This window comes from Pantherophis guttatus, chromosome 2 (assembly GCF_059756535.1).
Source record: "Pantherophis guttatus breed Tessera chromosome 2, ASM5975653v1, whole genome shotgun sequence".
Taxonomy (NCBI): domain Eukaryota; kingdom Metazoa; phylum Chordata; class Lepidosauria; order Squamata; family Colubridae; genus Pantherophis; species Pantherophis guttatus.
In genome coordinates, this window is record NC_142064.1 from 155,779,662 (window position 1) to 155,794,701 (window position 15,040).

The window sequence follows — 15,040 nt, forward strand, 5'->3', positions numbered from 1 at the left end:
TGACATTTTTATTTCCCAGAAGATCTCAAAGGTGCTTTTTCAAAAGGCAACTGGATTGTTTTTTCTTTAAGGAAGACATTAAAAAAAAGTCCAGTTGCCTTTTGAAAAAGGATCTTTGAGACAGCTATGACCTAGATGACTGAGAATAGTGCTGCATTTTGAAGGGGTACTAGACACACATATGGAAAAGGAAGGAAAGGACAGGCCTTACTGCCTATACTTGGCAAGGAGAGAAACTAGGGAGTGGCAATCAGACAACAGGAGGGGAGGAAACAGTAGATGACTTGTTAGAGGAGAAGATACATCAGGAGACCAGAGCTAAAGTTCACAAAGTAGACAAAAAGTGTTAGGCAGACCAACATAGTGACCAAGTGGGAGAAAAGAGAAAATGGAAAACATATTATGACAGAGAGAAAAGTTCATGCTACGTGGGAATGAATCTTGCGCGCACGCACACACACATGAGAGAGAGGGGGGGATATGAATGGGCTTAACTTTTAGGCCCCTGCCCCACCTCTGCCTTATACTTAGGTTTCTTTTCTTTTTCTTTTTCTTATTCTTTTTTGCCTTTTTGTGAAATAAGTGTTTGTGAACAGAGGTATCCCCCCCCATAGCAACCACTTTCTAAAAGCAGCTAAAAATTCCAAAGCTCCCATTCCCAACAAGAAGAAATCTGATGTAACAGTATCTTTTTATTCTATAAATATGCAGATTTGCCATATGTTTGTGTAACTTTGCCTGGACTACAAAACTAAGTACTATAGTGTTGACCTTACTTAGTATTAAATGGAAGATCACCAGGAAACATCCTGAAAGAAGGCAATGACCTACAATTTCCAGACTATTAGCAGAAAATAGCTTGACCTAAAGGAAACTTTGATGCCACACTGTAAATGAATGGGTGGATTACAACAAGCAGAAGGATGTAAACAGATTTGAGGGAGGGGCAATGGTATAATGATGGGTAGACTTTACAAGATCTATCCCATTAATTACTATGATTTTATACTGCCCAAATTATGCGTATATTATTTTCAATAAAGATATACACACAATTTGGACAACCCAAAATCATAATAATTAATGGTAAGACTCAGAAGACAAAAAAGAATCTATATTGGTAATATACTCAACTACTATGACAAAAAAGTAATCCATTTATGTTAATTCTCCAAGATTTTAACAAGAAATTGCAAGAATGGGAGATGTATCCAGATTGCAGTGAGGAATCTTCCTTTATCCATTATATTCAGTATAGATGGCTAAAATAATGTTGGAAGAGTCCAACTTCCCATGTCCATTTTTCCAGCTAAACGATGGTGAAAAAACAACCAGTATCTTGGTCATTATTATACAACTTTTCCAGTTTTGCTTTCATTAGTGTGAATTTGGAAAATACAGACACCCAAGTGAGACAATTCTTAAAAGCACCTGTGATCAAACATGGTATTTTTTTTTTATTTGGAAAGAACTAAGCAGCAAAAGCAACATGAACTGCTTCAGCATTTTTAGAAAATTTATCTACTGTCACACAAGCTTAAGAGAACTTTCCCCATCTGATATGGTACACATTCTAATCCTCATTTCTTCTAAAACAATGTTTTCCAAAGTGTGGTCTGATGAACCCCCGGGGGCTCATGAAATCTCAATTATTTGCCAGCCTATGCTGAAAAATATAATATTAAAATCCAATCAAACAATTGTAAGAAGTGGTAGTGGCAGTGTATGTGTCAATTTTAATTTTTAATATGGTAAATATCAATCAATTATAGACCATATAAACACAAGCTCTTTTGGAGTTCACTATAATTTTTAAAAGTGTGAAAGGGTCCCGAGAGAGAAAAGTTTAAGAAATGCTGTCTTAGAAGTCAGACTTAGGGTTTCCATTATATTTAGTTTAATTTAGTTTCCATTAGATTATTTTAAGCCCTTTCTTAAACTTCCTAGCTGAAGCTGTTCTTGCTTTGCCTCATATGATGTCAGCTGAGCAGGAAGATGCTAAGCAAACGAATGCCAGTCATAACCAAATACTTGAGGGGGGGAGAAAGCTTTTCAGCTCAAGATCAAAATATTGCTTCTTTCCTTGTCATTAGAAGTGACACAGTGTATTCGTGTTCTCTGTTCTTATAAGCAGACACTAAGGCACACTCGCCCCCAGACAGAAATAAAATATGGTTTTAGAACAGAAGTCGCCATTGTTGCTTACTCTTCAAGCAGCTTAAGCAAATGCCCAGATGACATATCTCAACACATCCAGAAAACAGTCTTCTGAATTTAAAACATACTGAAGGGATTCCCAGGTTGTCAGTAGATTAAAAATGCAACTTTTAAAACCCCATGGTAAATGCATATTGTAGAATAGTCTTAAAAAAAAACCAAGAAGGAATATGCAAGCTAACACTCTTTGCACATAAAGGTCAGAATCTGTTCTTTTATCCTTCCATGGTACAGGTCAGATATAGAACAGTGGATTAACATTACCGGAAGGCAGATCCTACATGGGCATTAAAGAAGACATGCTAATAATAAGAGCAGTTCAGATGGAAAAGTGTGGGGCTCCCCTGCAACAGACATGTTCAGGCTGTCTGCCTGGGCTGCTTGAATTTGGTGTACCAAGCCGGGGGGGGGGGAGTGGGGGGGTTGGACGCCTCTTGTGTCTCTATCAATATCATCTCATTTACAGCAAGATTGAAACAAAAAGACCAATAAAAACAGTTAAGAATGCATACAATTCTCCATCCTCTTTGCAATCAGATTCACTCTGAAGTCTAATAAAACAGCAGAAAACGTATTATAGAAGAGAAAGCTACAACAAGACACTGCTCTCTCTCTCTCTAATGTACAGGTAATCCTCAATTTACAACCATCCGTTTAGTGACCATTCAAAGTTACTATGGCACTTTAAAAAGTGACTTATGACTGTTTTTCACACTTTGACCGTTGCAGCATCCCCATGGTCATGTGATCAAAATGTGGCCTTTTGGCAACTGGTTCATATTTATTATAGTTCCAGTGTCCCGGGGTCATGCAATAACCTTTTGCAACCTTCTGACAAGCAAAGTCCAGATTTACTTAACAATGTGTTACTAACTTAATAACTGCAGTGATTTACATAAGAACTGTGGCAAGAAAGGTTGTAAAATAGGCAAAACGCATTTAACAAATGTCTTGCTTAGTAACAGAAATGTTGGGCTCAATTGTGGTCATAAATCAAGGAGTGCCTGCACTTTTATGTATCCAGGTTTAGAAGTGTTTCTGTGAATCCTACTGAGAGAAGAAACTAACCAGAGCATTCCAGTGATATTCTAGAACTACGTCTGCACCTAAGCACCTCCATTTGGGGAACCCAAAAAGAATCCCAAATAATACAAAATTTGAATTTCAGTTTCAAGGCATTTAAAGATTCCAGTTCCAATCTGAAGCATGAAGAAGCGAAATGGTACTGATGGTCCCAAGGAGGATAAAAAGATAATTGAAAGCCAAGATTTCATAAACTTCTTTTCAGTTAAGAAGCTGCTGCATGAGATGGTGCCAGAAATGTTCTTCTCTGTACAATCATTGCTGGGCAACATCAAGTCAATCAAGACATGTTTTTCCCTTTAATTTCAATATTAAGAAGGAAAATATCAGGTTGTCATGGAACCAAGTTCTCACTTCCTTTCTCAGAAGAAAGGACATTGCACAGGTTTTTCAGACTTTTTCATAGCTAAATGAATAATACATCAGATTAAACTAAAACAAAGTGGGAAGATTGCTTAGATTTTCATTCCTTTAACTTCTCAGCATGGCTTCCAAGAAAGCAGAGGCTTAAGCAAGCGTTCGCTTCACACCTATTTAAAATAACATGGCTGGTTTAGAGCACGGGTGGGGAACTATGGACCCTTTATGACTTGTGGATTTCAGCTCCCAGAATTCTGGGACTTGAAGTCCACAAGTCAGAAAAGGGCCCCGGTTCCCCACCTCTGGTTTAGAGTAATGAACAATCTGGGTGAAACTACTACTGTCCCCTGTGATATACAATTAAATTAGAAGAGGTCCAAGACCTTTTTTTAAAAAAAAATCTTAACTATCAATATTTATAAGGAATGAAAAGCATTGGTAGAATCTATAATTTGTTTTGGCCTTATAATGTTTTTGTAATAATCTGTTTCTGTACTTTGCTTATACAAATAAATGGAAACAAAGGAAGAGTCAATTTGAGACAACTGTAGCAAAAAATGAAACATTTCAGTACCGCCCCATTGATGGCTGAACTCCAATCACCATTTAAAAATAATAATTAAATGGGGCGCGTTAACTATCCTTTTAAATAAATTGCAGGCACGTAGTAAAGTTTCTATACTGTAGTTTGCGGCATTATAGCGGCTGTCATTTTCAAATTGTAATTTTAATAATTTAATAGTTTTATGAAATGTCAATAATTACAATAATTACTTCTGATTTGGTGTTAAAAATAATTGACAATTGCCAGTTCTGATCCTCTCCTCTGAAGCTTTTGGCTTAATCATGGATGTTTCTTTCCCAGCTATAATTCAGCCTGTATAACAGACACACTTTCTTTTCTCTCCTCAAGCTGGTCCCCCACCCACCTCAGATTTGTTAAGATTACATTTCACAACATTTTCAGCTGGCATGACCACAGGCCATCTGAATATCATCAGGCTGTCTTAAATTGTCCTTTATTGATTTTTCCCCCCTCGTAGCTATTCCCAGAAAATAGATTGAGTTACAGTATGTGCTGAGCAAAGACTCACATAGAATTCCTGCAGAAACGGTACTTTCTTATATGCAACTAATGATATGTATGCTAGTGGCGTAACAAGAAACTCTTTATCGCTATTTAATCATTCACAGGAAGCTGAAAAAGAAAGTCGGGTCGGGGGGGGAAAAGAGATTGTATTATATATTTTCTGAATTCATATATTGCTTTAAGGTATGGTTTAACTATAGTTAATAAAATCAAGTGGGTTCTGGAATAATAATTATAATAATAAATAATAATATAAATAATAATAATTGCAATAAGCAAACTCCAAAAGAGCCCTTATTTTGCTTTAGTCCTCTGTCCAAATCCAGTATGTAAGTGTGCAGCAATGGTCACTTTGCTATTTTCTTGCATGATAAGGTTGAATTCTTATTTTGCTAAATCTTCCAGTGGCAGCAAATTTAATTTGGCAGAAAATCTTACACACTGAAAAAGATGTAGATAGCCTGACAGCACAACAGAGTTTCAATGACGCTTATAATCCAGGTAAGCGGAAATACCTGAAGCAACCTTATTAAGCAGCTGCTTTGTGTACCAAGTAAGCCCAGTAGAGACCTGTGTGTCTTATACGTGGAGATCCCATTTGCTTTCCCCCCTTCTTTCAAAATAGGGGAGCCTTAAGCTCTACTTCCACCACAGCTTCATCTCTTTGAAGAGAATGAAGCAAACTATTCATAGAAACGTGCATCTACCCATACAGCAAAGAGCAAGCAAACTCACAATAACACTGTGCCTGAACTCCCAGAGAAAGTTACATTTCCTGAAACCGTGCCATTAGTGGAGCTCTTTGAGAGACAACAACTTCAGCAGCAGCAGCAGCAGCAGCCATGGCCAGCTTCAGAAGCCATGGCCAGCATGCTTGATTTCAGAGAATGGGCAAATGCTATTTCCTTCTTTAGGCTCATCTCCCTTCCGGTTTGTACAGCTCAGGCACTCCTAATCCTCAGCCACCCTGCTCATCCTCAGCACACATTACCAGTGCAATTCTGGCTGCTACTAAGAAAAACATAACACAACGTAACTTCCAAGCCCGTTTCAAATACTTTTATAAATTGGGATAAAATATGATTTAATAAGTAAGAGCACTGCTGAGATCAAATTTTTAAAACAGGCTTGCGGGAGGTTTAAAAAAATTAGAGCTTTTCAGAATCAGTCTGGTTCTCCCATAAAACTACCGTAAACCGTTATTCATATAACATGTTAAACCATTGTAGTTGGTTAACATGAAGACATGTGACTGCCTTAACTCCATCTTGTCTAGATCCTTAACCGTGGTCAATAGCTTTTCTTTGGTTACATGGCAAAGAAGCTGCCATTTCTATTGGGCAGTGATCAAAAATGGGGGGGGGAGCAGGAGGGGGACATTCCTGAATATCTTAACTAGAAAAGTCACCAACTCTTACTAAGGAACTATGAGGGAGGGAGGGAGAGAGATAAGAAGATAATGCAGTTTACCAACTGGAGTGATTTAAATATATCAGGCAAACATATGATATGATCTGTTAGTTATTGGCTTAATATGATGTATGAATTCATCCCAAGAAACAATGATTACAAGCCACAAGGCTGAGTTCATACATCATCCTAAAACAAGTAGGCTGCATTATCTTCACTTTTAAAATGTGACCTTGACCTGTCACATAAAAGTCTACTGCAATGCTAGAGGCTTACAAAAGTTGTAGATATCTGCACTAAACATAATGTGACTTGTTTGGATTAGTAGGATGTATAAACCAGCCTTTATGATGTACAAATCCTGGTTTGCAGTTTAGCATTGTATTAGTCACATCTCTTCAACTTTTAACTGTGGTTCAAACAAATCTGTAAAAATCGAACTTCCTGCCATGGAAAAGCAGATTTACCATGAGATTTCTTAAGTTGGTTCAATGCTCTAAGACAACCTTGCCTGACTTAGTGCCTTCCAACTACAGTACAGTATATTGGATCGCAATTCACATAAATTCACAAAGATATGTTTTGTTTCTTTGTTGATGGAAATTATAGGAGTTACAGTTAAACACCATACAGCCCAGCAATCTATTGAGAGGCCTACTGGCAGTGTAAATATTTCTGCTGGAAAGTCAATAGTTGAGACCTCACTTCAACCTTCCCTCTGCCTCTCTCTTGGCCTTTATCTTTTGCAACGTAAGCTAAAGAATTTTGATTTATTTTTACTGGTCTGTCATAAGAATTGCAGATAAAATGTACAAAGAACACTCTGAATATAAGTATAAGATGCACCTTAGTTTTTGGGGAGGAAAATAAGAAAAAAACTGATTGGTAGGTGTATCGGTCTCCCAGAATACCCCCAATCAGCTGTTCCCAGAGGTGAATTTTAGCAACAGGTTCATTGGTTGTGAGCTCTGTGCCTTGCTTTTTTTTTGCTTTTTTTCTGCCTCTGAAACTTTTGAAACTCTGTTTCAGAAAAAACTTTTTTTCTGCCTCTGAAAGCCTCCGAAACAGAGCTTCAGAAAAAAAGCCTCTGAAGCTCTGTTTCTGAGGCTTTTTTTCTGAAGCTCTGTTTGGGGGCTTTTTTTCTGAAGCTTCATTTCTGATGCTTTTTTCAGCCTCTGAAACCTTCGGCACTACATTTGGAGTATAAGACGCACCCAGATTTTCACCCTCTTTTTGGGGGGGAAAGGGTGCATTTAATACTCTGAAAAATACGGTATGTATTCTTAAAACAAGCCAATAAGGATACTACTATGAGGCTGATCCTTAGAATGTCAAAAGAAAGAAGGCAATTTCATTCACAAGGTTACTTAAGGCTCATCTGAGGCATATATACAACTTTCTTCTTTTGTACTGCTACAATCACACCTCTGAGGATCAAACCCAACATTACTGTGGAAGATGCTACTGGAAAGTGAGCAAGCTGACCACAGCTGTGCAGGAGATTAAGTGTGGTGTGAAATAACACAGCAAGTAAACAAGATGTGAGCAGCTTGACTGTTTCTCTGTTAAACTCTACCAGTCAACATTAAACCTTAGTTTAGTTAAACCTTAGTTCAGTTTGGCTGTTGGCTGAATCAATGAGCAGGTCCAGAGATATTTCACAAGAAGAGTACTCCACTCCTCTACTCACAATAGAATCCCTTATGCCACCAGGCTTGAAATTTTGGGCTTGGACAATCTAGAACTGCGCCACCTGCGGTCTGATCTAAGCACAGTACACAAAATTGTCTGCTATAACGTCTTACCTGTCAACGACTTCTTCAACTTCAACCTCAATAATACACGGGCAAACAATCGATACAAACTCAAGGTAAACCACTCCAAACTCAATTGCAAAAAATACAACTTCAGCAACAGAGTGGTCAACGCCTGGAATGCTCTACCCGACTCCTTTGTTACATCCTCAAACCCTCACAGCTTCAACCTTAAACTGTCTACTGTGGACCTCACCCCATTCCTAAGAGATCCGTAAAGGGGATGTGCATAAGCGCACCAGTGTGCTTACTGTCCCTGTCCTACTCTCCCCATTTATTTGTATTCATTTCCCTTGTTCATGTCCATGTTCATATTCATACCTGCTATCTTGTACATGTTTGACAAACAAACAAACAAATAAATAAATAAATAAATAAATAAATAGGCATGGAGTAGACATAAACAGTGTATATGCCAGGAAGAAAGTTTAAGACCTGCAATGGGCATTTCCAATTATTTTTTCCTACAGTTAAAAAAGGGATATTTATAACACTAAGAAATATAAGAAAATTAATGAAGGAGAGAAGCAACCTAGAACTAAGGAGAGATTTCCTGACAGTTAGAAGAATTAATCAATGGAATGACTTGCTTCCAGAAGTTGTAGGTACTCCAACACTGGAGGTTTTTAAGAAGAGATTGGACAACCATTTGTCTGGTTGTAGGGTTTCCTGCCTGAGAAAGGGGTTGGACCAGAAGATCTCCAAGTTCCCTTCCACCTCTGTTATTTTGTTATGTTTCAGTGCAGCAACCTATTATTACACAGTTTTGATTTAGAGATAAATTTAATAATCTGCACCTAACATAGAAGACAGTGATACCCTTTATCTTGCTTGCCAAACGTATTCCATTGCAGCATGGGAACAGTTGCATATAGCTTCATGGCTGTTTCTTAATGCTTAAGCAAATGGAGACCTATACCATGCAGCACATAGAATTATTTCTACTTGGTATAACTCCCAACTGACTGCCTAGGCTGGCATGGCCAGTGGTGAGGGATGCAGCACTGTGCAGCTCTGCAGAATCTTAGGGTCCACTGCAGTGGCTGCACACTCAGCAAACCCTTGCAAGGAGAAAGAGTGAGTCATTGCTAAGCTGTAATACATGGTTTACAATTCACCCTGATAGAGTACATACATTGTACTCTGCCTTGAGCTGACTTCTGCCATTTTGGTTTAAGCCATTAGAGCTTGTTGGATAAACCAGTTGTAGACAAGTACCGCCTTAGTGTAGAAAAGGATAACATGTCATTGTCCCAAACAACACTATAGTCTTCTACTAATTTTGAGGGGGAATGTAATCCCTACAACAGACTTTGGCCAATAAAGAAAAAAAATCACAAACTGCTGTAAAGTCAGAAGGAATGGCCTTCAGGAACAGGAAGAAGAGCTGCTACCAAGCCAACAGTCACATAAAAGATGACAGAGTCCAGGGTAGTAATGGAACCTAAGCAAATATTTAAGACAAGACTTCCTCAAAAATAAAAAAAAGAGAAGAGAAGGGAAGCTCATTCAGCCTCGAAAGATTCTGTTATTGTAGCTTTGTAATAGAAATAGCAGTGTAGGAGATGACCAGACTGAGCCCGAGAGAGAGGTCAAAGATGTCATCAGACATGAGTCTCTTCACACCCACAAAGAGATCTAATTCCAGCCTTCTACTCTTATCTACCGCCAACTTACTTGGGTCGTTAGTAGTTCAGATTCTTGCAGAGAGCTGAAGCTTGCAATAAATCTTTATACCAGGGGTGAAATCTACTTATCTTCCTTACCAGTTCAGAAGTGCATGCACCACGCACATCACATACACGCACAGATCCTCTACGCATGCACAAAACCTTCTGCACATGCACAGAGAGTAAAAAACACATTACTTCCTGGTTAAAAACAGGAAGTAACGACACTTGGATGGGTGGGCGGAGCCTTGCACCGCCATTGCTACCGGTTCTTCGAACCACCTGCCACAATCGCTACCGGATCGCCCAATCCGGTCCGAACCAGAAGCATTTCATCCCTGCTTTATACCCATTTGAACAGCCTGGATCTCCTGATTTCCCTGGCGCTTGACAAGCAATGACCTAACCTAATCTACCCTGAAGGCTTGGCAACCCAAATCTGGGTGGGAAATGGTAAATTCTGATTCTTCCTTCATGCACAAACCATTCATATCCATTTGGCATTATTGCTAGAGCCACTGCATTTAAACTCATCAAAGGTATTAAAGGTAGTCAATGGCAACCAAAAGATTGCCTAATATTGGTTTAGCATGGTATGTAAATCCAGCCCTTGGACCAGGGAAGCTTCTCCAAGTACTGTACCAACACAATTGTAATCAGGTCTATATTTATCTTTCAATAAGTTTCAAATGATAACTAACATCCCTTATTACAAATAATAACTATTTAGGACTATGGCATTAAAAACCATAGGCAGCACCCTGTTGCTGACTTAGGGTGCTCTCCAAAACTCAACAAGGCCAACTTTGATTGTCCTTAGATAGAGGACCACTTGGAAATCCCAGATTTACAGATAAGAAACATTCCACGAGAAGGCAGAGCTACCAAGAAAACTGCATAGATCTTAAGCATTAACTCAAAAGCATTTCTATCTTCTATAAAAACCAAAACAATATATGCCCCTCTATGACTGGACTCTACCAAAACATGAATATATGGGTGTTAATCATGATAAAATTAAGTCCTCTTGAAAATTAACTTTGCACAATGGGTTTCAAGAGCTCTTAATCCACTATTTTAAAAAGCATTTCCCTCCTTGTTGCAGGGAGCAGATATTATTCAACATCAAAAATTATTGCGTTGGAGGGCTGCTTTCAAAGTTATTTGGATCCAAAAATTACAGTACATAAACTTGTTCATTAAAAAACCAAGAAAGGAAGGGAGGAGAGTAGGTCTTGCTGAAAGACAGAACCTGAAATGGCCAAGGATGACTTTATATCAAAATAGGCAAAAAAGCTAAGACAAAGAACAAAAAGAAAGAATGCTTTTCAATATCACACAGGGTTAAACGGTGGGAGTCTAATACTTTAGACGCCTCATTCTTCTCCTAGATAACTTAATGTTACACTAATTTAAATGAAGGAACAGAGGCTGACCCCAGACAACACAGTAACTAGATCTAGTTTAATGCATGACAGCCTGCATTACATTCCTAAGTTAAATAAGATTTGATTAAGTGTGGTTCGCAGGGGTCTACTGAAGTAGAACATATTAATTTAAAAGAATGTTTTCAGTAAGATGTCTGAGAGATAAAAATTTCAAAGCATCATTAATACGAAAAAAAGAAGATATAACACAGAACAAATTACTGGCCTAATGATATTTCTTGTTGAAGTACAGTATCTGTAACTGGAAAACAGGGCCAAACAGGGTTTTCAAATGCACACACTCTAACGTTTGACAAAAACACAGAAGTTACTCCAGTGTTCCCATGCACATTAGGGACAAGGGGATCAGGGCAAACAACCATATGCCAACTCCAATACACTTGGTTCCATGCCCAAGATAGAAAGTATACTTGTTCTTTCAAGTATGACATTGTGTTGGAAGACTTCCATCAACAGCTCTCTTTCTCTCTCACCCTCTTCCCCCCCCCTCCGCCCCCGACAGCACCATCTGTGCTCTCAGGCTATGATTTCTGCATGTGGCATATGTGCAGGTGGTAAATAGTACAGACCTATTTACATGTAGCACTGGATTAGGCATCAGCTAAATTATTGCACTTCATGCAAATAAGCCATGAAGAACCACCTGAATTAGCAGTTCCTTGCTTACTAAGGGATAAATGCTTTTGAATGACATGCTAGCCAACTAGCTATTAACTCAATAAGTGTAATAATGGTTGTTTTTGTGTAATTGGCATCTTATGCCCTCCTAGAATTATGTTCCAATATGAATCTACCTTCCTTTTTAAAATAACCTATTTCTTACCAATTACCAATTGGTCATACCAATTAAAATACAACCAATGAACCCAATAATGTAAAAATTAAAATGACACCACTGAAAGGAAAAAAAGATGTCTATTCATGCAACTAACATGCCATGCTGGGAGCAGTGATTTCACCTAGCAGAGGAACAGTTTAGAAGGGGAGCATTTTCTATTCCACAGAAACCTCAGAACAGCTTCTACGGAAACCACAAATACCTACAAGCATGTAGAGAGATCTCAGCTTTTTAGAGGAATCCAACTCTGTAACGTTACCAGTGCCCTGGGACTTTTACAATTCTGAATGCAGAAGTCCTTTTTAAGATCATTGCATTCCATTAGAAACCACATCAAAAGCAAAGAAAGGATGGAATTTTTTTTTTAACCACAGAATCATGTACCAGGAAGTATGTGTTGACATGGAGGGAAGGGTTGTTTCTGTCCTTTAGCATTTTTTTCCCCCCAGAATGAATTTTCCAACCAGAACAATAAAGAATCCAATGTAGAACATTGGTTTTCATTTTAATACAAAAAGAAATACGTTATTTAAAAAAAATATACTCCCACATACAAATCACCTGTACTCTTACATAAGCTATCTTTTCCCACCCCTTTTTAAGGACAAAATCTATTTCTCCCCTATTTGGATATTACAAAGGAGAGGGCAAGGGAGAGGCAAAAAAGGCACAGAGAAAGAAGACAACCAATCTTAATTTTAAATAAAGGGATGGTGTTTCCTCCCCAGGAATACCTGATAGAGAGCAAGTAAAGCTTCAGACCAATGCAGTGGATAATTAGCCAGGTAGAAGGAAGAAGCTAAACGCTGTTCTTTGCCTATAAAAACTGGAATTCTTTTGAAGCAAACCTACAAGTACACCATACTAAAAACGAGCTCTAAAAGAGGAGATCAGACTTGCTGCTTTCTCGCTTGTTTGGCAAATTAGCCTGTTCTTTATGGTTCGCTCCCCCCTTTTCCCAGGGAAACTCATACACACCCGCGAATCGTTCACACACACACACAAACGCACACATTCTCTTCTCGCCCCAGGAAATAGGGTTTTCAATCAAGTCTCCACAGACCTCGCAAGAAAGAAAGAAAAAAAAAAAAGGGAGGGGGGGGGAAGCCGCGAAGGAGTTTAGGTGGAACTGGGTTATATATTCTTTTTGGCAATTACGAAACGATCAATGCCGAGGCAGGAGAGAAAGCAAGACAGCCAAGCGCTGGGCGGCAGAATCGGGAGAATCCAAGGAAGATACAGTAGATTTATTCGGTTAGGTTTTTTTTTTAAAAAAAACACAAAAACAGAATTTGCTTCAAGGTGAAAAAGACACCCGCCGATAAACAGGTCTGAAGAGCGAGCGGGGGGGAGGGGGGGAGGGGGGGGCGTCCCGGGTGAGAAGTGCGAGCGAGGAAAGATACACAAAACCCTGCAACAGGTGATCTCCACTCCGCAAAGCACACAAAGGAAAACGAGCAGGCATCGCTGCCAAACGCGGCCGAGCGGCGGTGGAAGAAGAGTGCACCAAAGTCCCGCCACGGCCAAAAGGACTCCGGCGCAGCCCGGGACGCGACGGGAAGTTGGTCCAAACGCCACAGGCGCGGCACAGCCCGATGGCCGAGCCCGAGCCCTGTTCCCTCTTCCCTCTTCCCGAAGACGATCGCCTCTCTAACCTTGTAGACATTCTCGGTGACCCTGTGCACCTCTTCCGAGCGCGACATGACGGTGCTGGGGGCTCCAGGAAACACCATAGACTGGTCAGGACGCAGGGCTCCACGGAAAGCGCGGGAGAGCGACGGCCGCCACCACAGCTAAGATCCGTGGACGTTGCAGGCGAAGCGACTGGGAGAGGCGCGACGCTTTATATCGCCTCTCAGGGCCGGGCGCATCCTGCCCCCACCCCCCACCCCCCAGCAGACGCCTCCGCCTCCACCCGCCCCCAGCTCCGCCTGCTCCGCGTTGCTCTGCCTTGGCGGTTGCCTCAAGGAGCGCCGCCTGGGAAAAGCAGGCAGGCAGGCAGGCAGGAGTCAGAGAGGAAGCTGGAGCGAGGGAGGGAGGGAGGCGGGCGGGCGGACGGACGGACGGGAGTCAGGCAATACCCACACGCGCGCACCGCGGCGCGCCGCCCACCTTCACCCGCCGCCCACAGCTCAGTCAGACCTCAGGCGCTCCGGTAGCTTTCTTGCGCACCGCCTCACGCCAAGAAGTCGAAAGAAAAGAAAAGAAAAGAAAAGAAAAGAAAAGAAAAGAAAAGAAAAGAAAAGATGAAATGAAATGAAATGAAATGAAATGAAATGAAATGAAATGAAATGAAATGAAGAAAAGAAAAGAAAAGAAAAGAAAAGAAAAGAAAAGAAAAGAAAAGAAATAATGAAATGAAATGAAATGAAATGAAATGAAGAAAAGAAAAGAGGAAGGAAGGAAGGAAGGAAGGAAGGAAAGAGAAAGAAAGAAAAAGAAAGAAAGAAAGAGAGAGAGAGAGAGAGAGAGGGAGGGCGAGCCAAAGGACCATGTAATCTCTCTTGCCCGCCCACGAACGAGAAAGTAAGAAAGTATGCGGAATGATTTCGTCCCATCGCTGGCGCCCTTGCCTAACGGAGGGTGAAAGAGAGCTTCGCTCCTCATGCATAATGTATACTCGGAGGACTTCTGAGGAATGTTCACGCTAAATAACCTGTGATTGCAGCCTTTTTCGTGCAACCCAGAATAGGGTCAGCTGCTCACTCACCCACACAACCACACCCACACACGAACAGGCTGGTTAGGTTCTTAGTGTTGTGCTAGCAGCCGAATCTGATCCAGAGTGGATGTATACTTGAAACTTCAACGGGCCCTTCTAAAGGCCTTGGTTGAATCCATCCATTGCTTCACCTTATCCAGCATTCCGTGTATCTCGATGGGATGGACAACTGAATGCATATTTGGAGAACAGGAGTATATTTTCACCCTTGGTCCAGTGGCAGGAGGCTTTGGGGGGCAGGATAGGGAGGAATAGATTCGGGAACAACCCAAGGAAAACTGAGTGGTTGCGGTTATTAGGACCATCTGGTCCAGATTGTCCCTCTGTTTGGAAGTGTTCAACTTTGCTGGACTTGTGTACTTGTCACAGAAAAGCAGGGTGTAGCTTT

At 40.4% G+C, this 15,040-nt stretch overlaps 1 protein-coding gene across 1 annotated transcript in view; it reads right to left on the reverse strand.

Annotated features, from left to right (window-relative positions):
- BAIAP2 (BAR/IMD domain containing adaptor protein 2) overlaps window positions 1–14,402 on the reverse strand; it is a 183,160-nt gene extending 168,758 nt beyond the window's left edge. The window contains exon 1 of the mRNA XM_034412786.3: window positions 13,586–14,402. Within this exon, the coding sequence (XP_034268677.2) occupies window positions 13,586–13,663 (78 nt within the window). The 5' untranslated portion in view covers window positions 13,664–14,402. The remainder of the gene's footprint in view (window positions 1–13,585) is intronic.
- Between the last annotated feature and the right edge of the window lie 638 nt (window positions 14,403–15,040).